Genomic DNA, 9004 nt, shown 5'->3' on the forward strand with positions numbered 1-9004 from the left:
AATCAAGTGAAATCAATAAACACCTTAAAGGGACTCAAGGAATAAAATTAATGTCCCTAATAAGTTGCCCATGGTGCAATATGATCACCAAATGTGTTTTGTCAGCAATATTATTTTTTAAATCTGACAATGTCACACATATAAAAATCCAAATTTCTGTCCTAGTTTAAAAGTGAGAAAAGTTTGGCAGCGTATGTTAATGTTGGGCTCACATTTCTTCATGGCCATTAGCCAAGGACTGAGTAACTGCTGTCCCTCTTAAGTGGATTTTTTCTCATACTCAACCTACTTTACTCATCTGTATTACCTGCCAGGAACTTCTAGACATTTGCCCTCCTTGAATTAAAGGACTCAAAACAGCCTTAAGTTAAGACAAAAAAATTCAGAAAAGAAATCAGTTTATAGTTGAATTGTGAATAAGAGCTTTATTTTATTTTATTTTATTTATTCATTATTATTATTTTTTGAGACAGAGTCTCGCTCTGTCACCCAGGCTGGAGTGTAGTGGCATGATCTCGGCTCACTGCAAGCTCCGCTTCCCGAGTTCATGCCATTCTCCTGCCTCAGCCTCCCAGCTAGCTAGGACTACAGGTACCCGCCACCACGCCCGGTTAATTTTTTTTTTTTTTGTATTTTTAGTAGAGACAGGGTTTCACCGTGTTAGCCAGGAATGATGGTCTCGATCTCCTGACCTTGTGATCTACCCTCCCTGGCCTCCCAAAGTGCTAGGATTACAGGCGTGAGTTTTAAAAGGGGAAGTGGTGGTCAGGATGGGGCTGTTTAAGGAATACTTAAGTCCTTTATTTGTTTATTTCAGAGATAGCGTCTTGCTCTGTCATCCAGGCCAGAGTGTGGAGTGCCATGGTATGACTATAATTCACTTCAGTCTTGAACTCCTGGACTCAAGAGATCCTCTTGCCTTGGCCTCCTGGTAGCTAGGACTACAGGCACATGCCAACACACCTGGCTAATTTTTAATTTTTTTGTAGAGACAGGGTCTCGCTATGTTGCCCAGGCTGGTCTCAAACTCCTGGCTTCAAGTGATCCTCCCACCTCAGCCTCCTAAAAGTGCAAGGATTACAGGTATGAGAACCATCATACCTGGCATTAAGCTCTTATTTTAATATCCTCTGATTTACCATATAATTTATAATTAACTTATTTATAAGCAAGAGTGTATTCTGTTTCACTAATACAATCTTCCATTCCTGTTTATTGTTTTAAGATATATTTTATAACTGGTAGGGAATTTTAACCTTACTATTCTTAAAAAAAAAATTACCTTGGATATTTATCCTTCCACAGGAAATCCTATTGAGATTTTGATTGGGATTACAGAGTATAAATTACATATTAGGAAAGAAATGTATTTTTAATACCAAATCTTTTCCTTCAAAAAACCCCATATATATGTAGATATACATATATATACACACATACATATATATATATCTTCATTTATCCAGATCTTCTTTAATATCCTTTAAATTTTTAAAATTTTCTTTATAAAAGCCTTACATACTTCTTATATTTATTCTTGGGTGGGGTTTTTCTTTTATTTTTTGTCTTGCAAAATAAATCTTTCTTCCTAATTACAGTTTAAAATAAGTTGCTGCTGGCATACATAGGAAAGCTACTGATTTTATATGTTCAACTTGAATCTGGCTATTTAGCTGAGTTATTAGTTGATCACCATGACTTTCTGTGTAGGCTAAGGGTTGGCAAATTATGGACCTCAGACCAAATCTGGCCTGCTGCCTATTCTTATTGGAACATAGCCATACCCATTTGTTTCTGTATTGTTTGGTGCTTTCATGCTAGAATGGCATTGTTAAGGAGCTGTGACAGAGATACTATGGCTCAAAAAGCCTAAACTACTTAACTATCGACCCTTTATAGAAAAGGGGTGCCCAGCCCACCTGATGTAGATAATTATATTACCTGCAAGTAATGACAATTCTGTCTCTTCTAAATGCATTTTGTTTATTCATTCACTCCTTTTCTCTTTTTCTTGAGATGGGGTCTTGCTCTGTCGCCCAAGCTAGAGGGCAGAGGCACGATCTCAACTCACTGCAACCTCCGCCTCCCAGGTTCAAGCAATTCTTGTGCCTCAGCCTCCCGAGTAGCTGGGATTACAGGTATGCACCACCACACCCAGCTACTTTTTGTACTTTTACTACAGATGGGGTTTCACCGTGTTAGCCAGGCTGGTCTTGAACTCCTGACCTCAAGTGATCTGCCTGCCTCGACCTCCCAAAGTGCTGGGGTTATAGGCATGAGTCACTGCACTTGACCTATTTATTCATTCACTCATTTCTAAATAAATGGAACCTCCAGCATAATGATCAACAGTAATGATAATGGAGGACTTCTGTCTTGGAATGCTTTGTTTCATCATTACATATGATGTTTACTACAGGTTTCTGAAGACATGTTTCATTGAGTTAAAACATTCTTGGGGGCTTAAGGTTTTAATTTAAGAACCGTACTTTATTCCGAGATTATGTCCTTCTCACTTTTTTCCATGAAATAATGGTAGTAACACACAAAGTAGTTGTTTTTAAACATATCTTTACATGGTAAAAAAAAAAAAAAGGTTGACGACTATATATTAATCCATGAAATAGGTCATGAAATTCAAGTCTAGGAAACACTAGGCTAAGTTACAGATATTACAGTGATATTTATAGCAGAAACTCTAGTGTATTGTTGTTCTTATTCACAATTATACTGGGTTTTATATATAAAGAGGCAGCATGGATTAGTGGTTAAGTGGCAAAGAACATGGGCTTTGGATTTAGATAGCCTGAAGTGGGAATCTGGCTCTCTGCCTCCAGGTAGCTCTTAGAGATTAGGCAATTTACCTAACCTCTCGAAGTCACAGTTTCTTCTTCTTTAAAATTAGAGTAACGAGACCAGATGCGGTGGCTCACTCCTGTAATCCCAGCACTTTGGAAGGCTGAGGCAGGCAAATCATCTGAGGTCAGGAGTTCGAGACCAGTCTGAGCAACATGGAGAAACCCCATCTCTACTAAAAATACAAAATTAGTTGGGCATGGTGGCGCATGCCTGTAATCCCAGCTACTCGGGAGGCTGAGGCAGGAGAATTGCCTAACTGCTTGAACCTAGGAGGCAGAGGTTGCAGTAAGCCGAGATTGTGCCATAGCATTCCAGCCTGGACAACAAGAGGGAAACTCCATCTCAAAAAAAGAAAAAATTAGTGTAACAATAGTGCCCACGGTATAGTTGTTCTCAAAATTAAATGATAAAGCACTCTGTATAATATTTAGTCAATTATAAATATCCAACAAATGGTAGGTGTTATTATTTTATGTACTTGTTTACTTAGTACATTCAAGTAGTACCATATTTTAATCTTTTCTAATAGCAAGGTAGACATTTCAAGTTAACAATCCTAAGGAAGGAAGAGGGATCAGTCAGTTCTTTTGTTTTATTTCTTATTTTCAATATATTCCATAGTTTCACAAGATCACTCAGTTCTGACTGGGTTAATACTAACAAATGGGTCAATGATAATAAATACATAATCTGAGGAAGCATTTAGCTATTATGGTTGTTCTATATAATTGTTTATATATTGTTACATATATTGTTTATCCTGTAACTATGTGTGTCTCTTGTAGAAAACAATTTACAAATACAGATGCAACACAAAGAACACACTATTAATACAGGGCAAAAATAAGATGAGATATAAGCTTGTACTGTATATACACCAGAATTTTCCCCGAATGTGGGGATGTTTAATAGGCATTCAAAAAGAAGGGCCCATGGTCAGAGTTTAGGAAATGCTGTGTTTTTGTTTTGTTTTGTTTTTGAGATGGAGTCTCACTCTGTCGCCCAGGCTGGAGTGCAGTGGCACAATCTGGGCTCACTGCAAGCTCTGCCTCTCAGGTTCATGCCATTCTCCTGCCTCAGTCTCCCAAGTAGCTGGGACTACAGGTGCCCGCCACCATGCCCGGCTAATTTTTTTGTATTTTTTAGTAGAGATGGGGTTTCACCGTGTTAGCCAGGATGGTCTTGATCTTCTGACCTTGTGATCTGCCCATCTTGGCCTCCCAAAGTGCTGGGATTACAGGCGTGAGCCACCGTGCTCAGCCAGGAAATGCTGTTTTGAAATTAGCATTGTAAAGCCCCAAAAAGAAATCAAATTATTGATATGGTAATGTGAACTTTGAATCTTCAGGAAAGGAAAAGTAGTATGGATCATTTTCTAAACTTATTTGAGCACAAAACCCTTCTTTCTCTGATCATTTCATAGGAATACACTGTGGGAAGTGCTGGATCCAACTACCGCTAAAAATGAACTTAAATCAATATTGAGTTGCGAGTATGACGTTGGGAAATAATTTCCATTTCTCTTTACAGATTTCATGGAGGGAAAAAAATTTCAGTAAGACTCAGAAGAAATGAAATGTGTTAAACAAAACAGACACAGTAGTTAGAAGGAAGCACATTCAGAGCTTATCACCAGGAGACATACATGGTCAAGTAAGGATAAACAGGAGACCAGCTTCTGAAAACAGAAGAAAGAGTTTTTAAAAGAAAAATATGGCTGGGCATGGTGGCTCACGTCTGTAATCCCAGCACTTTGGGAGGCCGAAGCGGGTGGATCACGAGGTCAGGAGATTAAGACCATCCTGGCTAACATGGTGAAACCCCATCTCTACTAAAAATACAAAAAATTAGCTGGGCATGGTAGCACGCACCTGTAGTCCCAGCTACTTGGGAGGCTGAGGCAGGAGAATTGCTTGAACCCAGGAGGCGGAGGCTGCAGTGAGCTGAGATTGCACCACTGCACTCCAGCCTGGGTGACAGAGCGAGACTGTTTCAAAAACAAAAGAGAAAAGAGAAAAGAGAAAAAGAGGAGAGGAGAGGAGAGGAGAGGAGAGAGAAAGAGAAAGAAAGAGAAAGAGAAAGAAAGAGAAAGAAAGACGTGTGTTAACAAGAAAGTAATAATCAACCATTTAGGCAAATTATCCTTCAATCTTCAAGCATGTCCAACTATTACAGTTCTTAACGGGTAAAGAAACTAAAATTCTAAATTGTCTAAGTTTAGATCCCATAGAGCAACAAAGATTTACTTACTTCACTAGAGCAGCTGCTTCAGGAAGTACATCAGCAAATGATTCACGGAATATGATTGCATTTTTCCTTTTACAGTTCTGTATGACATCATTGGCAAGGTAAAAGAGATTCAAACGGTGGGGATATGCAGCTAGAGATGACAAAAGACAATAAATAAAACCAAATGAGTCAATTTACAGTTATTTCAACTTATTCCAAATACAGTGTTCTCAAACTATAACTGGTATTTTTTTTCTTACATAGATATAAAAAGATGAATGTAATTACATGGATGGAAGGGAGGAAGGATGGATGGATAAACTGACAAATGAACTAATGGATGGAAGGGAGGAAGGATGGATGGATAAACTAGCAAATGAACTAAGGGATCAGTTTACCAAACATACTAAAAACCCTGACTACTTCAGGTTAAGATTCTGTTCAAGGTACTCCTCAAGGAGATTTCTCCCTCACTTTGTAGATGTTTGGCACTAAAAAAAAGACCCAGTAACTCTGGAGAAGCTAAAATAAAACAAAATTAAGTCTCAAACATCTGGGAAGACAAAAAAAAAAAAAAAAAATGAGCTGAACATGCTCAACTTGTTGCGGAAATACCAAGGTTAGTAGAAAGAGCATGGGCTTTGTAATCAAATTCTTGTGACCTTAAGCAAATTGCTTAACATTTATTATAGATAGACCCTCCTCCCCATCAACCAATCCAGATACTACTCAGATACATCTTAGTCTTCCCATCTACTGGAGGGAGGCTCTGCTGCTGCTTTCATCACTAGACAAATGTCCTGCAAAATAATACGATCCTATGTACGCATCTAGGTTAAGCTTTTCTTTTTCTTTTTTTCTTTTTTTTTTTTGAGATGGAGTCTCACTCTGTCGTCCAGGCTGAAGTGAAGTGGTGCAATCTCAGCTCACTGCAACCTCTGCCTCCTGGGCTCAAGCAATTCTCCTGTCTCATCCTCCCAAGTAGCTAGGACTACAGGTGTGTGCCACCATGCCCAGCTAATTTTTTTGTATTTTTAGTAGAGATGGGGTTTTACCATGTTGGCCAGGCTGATCTCAAACTCCTGACTTCAGGTGATCTGCCCGCTTTGGCCTTCCCAAAGTGCTGGGATTACAGGTGTGAGCGACCGCGCCCAGTTGGTTAAGTTTGTCAATGGCTCACGACAAGGCCCAATCAATGTACTATCTGGAACCCTGAGCAAAGTCACCTTAAGTTTCATTATTATGCTGGGTAATTTCAACGTCTAAATGGATGATCTACCATGTTTTCTTGTCTCGGTTCCTTGACCTCATATTCAGTGACCTTCAAGAACCACTCCTTTGCACATTTAAAAATCTCCTCCTCTGATCACAATCTCCCACTCCTATTATACTTGTTCTTTAATTTCATCAAGATCTCAGCTTTTTATTTTCTCTAATTCTACATTCTCTTCTTAGTACTCAATTCTTCACCAATTCCAGAGTCTTTGTCCATTATTTAAACCAATATTTTATTAAAACCCTCATACTCTTGTCCGTCTCCTCTCTAATTTAGCCTTCTATCTCATGTACTTAATCAAATCCCAAATTTGGATCAATCTAACTGCATTTACTGCACCTTTATTTCTGCTGCTGGATTCTGCTGAAGAAAAATCGAACAAAAAAAATTTAAATCATACAAATTAAAAGTCTCCTTCTTCACCTGGACCTTCCACATGTGCTTAGTCAGCATCCTCTCTCAAAGAAGTATTTCGAATTTTAACCACTTGTCAGGCCCGAATCTTTACCACATCACTTCTCACTCTCAGGAGATAAGCTTATATGGTGTTCCACAGAGAAGGCAAAAGTCATTAGATGGAAATTATCTTGTCAAAAAAAAATGTATCCACATTTAAACTTACCTAGATCAATTTACCTAGTAAAAAGCATTACTCCTATTAAAGAGTAATCCTTCCACTATGTACTGTTTCCTAGACTCTATTCACACCTTGAGCACATTATACTACATTAACCATGCTTGCTTCTTTTTTTGTGTTTTTTATTTGGAGACAGGGTCTCACTCCTGCCACCTAGGCTGGGGTGCAGTGGTGCGATCACAGTTCACTGCAGCCTCCCCGGGCTCAGGTGATTCTCCCACCTCAAGTCACTCGAGAAGCTGGGACTTAAGGCATGCCACCATGCCTGGCTAATTTCTTTTGTATTTTTAGTAGAGACAAGGGTTTGTCATGTTGCCCAGGCCGGTCCTGTACTCCTGAGCTCAAGCAATCTGCCCACCTCAGCCTCCCAAATTCCTGGGATTACAGGCATGAACTACTGCGCCTGGCTTATCCTTGCTTCTTGTATTTTAGTTTGATTCTTATTTATATTTATTAATTATTATTATTATTCTTATTTTTGAGACAGAGTTTCACTCTTGTCGCCCAGGCTAGAGTGCAATGGCACAATCCTGGCTCACTGCAACCTCCACCTCGCGGGTTCAAGCTATTCTCCTGCCTTAGCCTCCTGAAGTAAGTGGGATTACAGGCTCCTGCCACCATGCCCAGCTAATTTTTTTGTATTTTTAGTAGAGATGGAGTTTCACTATGTTGGCAGGCTGGTCTTGAAATCCTGACCTCAGGTAATCCACCCACCTTGGCCTCCCAAAGTGCTGGAATTACAGGCATGAGCCACCGCACCCGACCTCTTATTTGTATTTATATATTTACATTGTATTCCTTCAGGCTGTCTCTCAACATAGGTATATACACGTCTCTCCTTAAAGTTTTCTTGCGACCACCTTAGGTTACCCCAGCCTTTCCTTCCTTGCCTAATGTTAGTTAAGACCTTTTAGTGTGAAGAGTCTGAAAGAGTTTTGTATGCTCACTGTCTACACTTTTAACTCCCATTAACTCCATAATTATAGGAGCCACTCTTTTATTGCACTTAAAAAATATGCAATCTACCATGCTAAGAGCTTTTTATAAATTATGTTATCTCATTTATGTTGCCAATAGTTCACTCAAATGCCAATTTTCAAGGTTACTAATAAATTAAATTTACTAAACCCAATGGAGATTTTTTTTTTATGTTATTTCTTTGTAGCTTTGGCACACAGATAATCTGTCACAGTACTTTCTCCTTTGGCTTCTGTCTTAACCACTCTCCTGGTTTTCATCCTACCTCTCCGGGTCCTCCTCTAGAATCATGTACAGGTAGCCAGTCTGGCTGTGATCATCCTTATTTAAATGTTGATGTTCTCCAGGATTCTCTCCTGAGCACTCTTCTCTACTCATAGCATAGTGTTTTAAGATTTCAGGCTTTAAGTCAATCTTTTCCATTTCTGGCTCTGTCACTTGTTAGCTTTGGAGTCTTTTACATTACTTAACTCTTCTCTATGTTGCTTTCCTTTGTAAAATGACAACCTCACAGGATTGTTAGAAGAACTAAATAAAACAATATATGTAAAACAATTAAGATAGGGCTTAATGCACAGCAAATGGAATGCTATCAGCATAATCACCTCTTTCTAGTTGCTTTAACTACTTCAACCAATGTATCAATGGCTCCTATGTTTGTAGGTATCAAGCCTGGATTTCCCTTTACCAGTCAATGTACACATCCACTTCAAAGTCTCCGAGGCACCCTGAGCTTGATTTTAATTTTTTTTTTCTGTCACCCAGGCTGGAATGCAGTCACAATCTTGGCTCACTGAAACCTCTGCCTCCTGGGTTCAAGTGATCCTCCCACCTCAGCCTCCCAAGTAGCTGGGACTACAGGCACATGCCACCATGTCTGGCTAATGTTTTTTTTTTTTTTCTTTTTGAGATGGAGTTTCGCTCTTGTTGACCAGGCTGGAGTGCAATGGCACGATCTCGGCTCACTGCAACCTCTGCCTCCTGGGTTCAAGCGATTCTCCTGCCTCAGCCTCCCAAGTAGCTGG

The 9004-nt window shown here is 39.3% G+C and overlaps 1 protein-coding gene across 3 annotated transcripts in view; it reads right to left on the reverse strand.

Annotated features, from left to right (window-relative positions):
* The window catches only part of RPRD2 (regulation of nuclear pre-mRNA domain containing 2), a 127728-nt gene that overhangs the window by 60594 nt on the left and 58130 nt on the right, over positions 1-9004 (reverse strand). For all 3 annotated transcript variants that reach the window (XM_011973620.1, XM_011973619.1, XM_011973618.1), the window contains exon 2: positions 5110-5239. In XM_011973620.1, coding sequence (XP_011829010.1) covers positions 5110-5239 — 130 coding nt within the window. The remainder of the gene's footprint in view (positions 1-5109; positions 5240-9004) is intronic.

The sequence above is a fragment of the Mandrillus leucophaeus genome, unplaced genomic scaffold (genome assembly GCF_000951045.1).
Source record: "Mandrillus leucophaeus isolate KB7577 unplaced genomic scaffold, Mleu.le_1.0 Scaffold139, whole genome shotgun sequence".
Taxonomy (NCBI): domain Eukaryota; kingdom Metazoa; phylum Chordata; class Mammalia; order Primates; family Cercopithecidae; genus Mandrillus; species Mandrillus leucophaeus.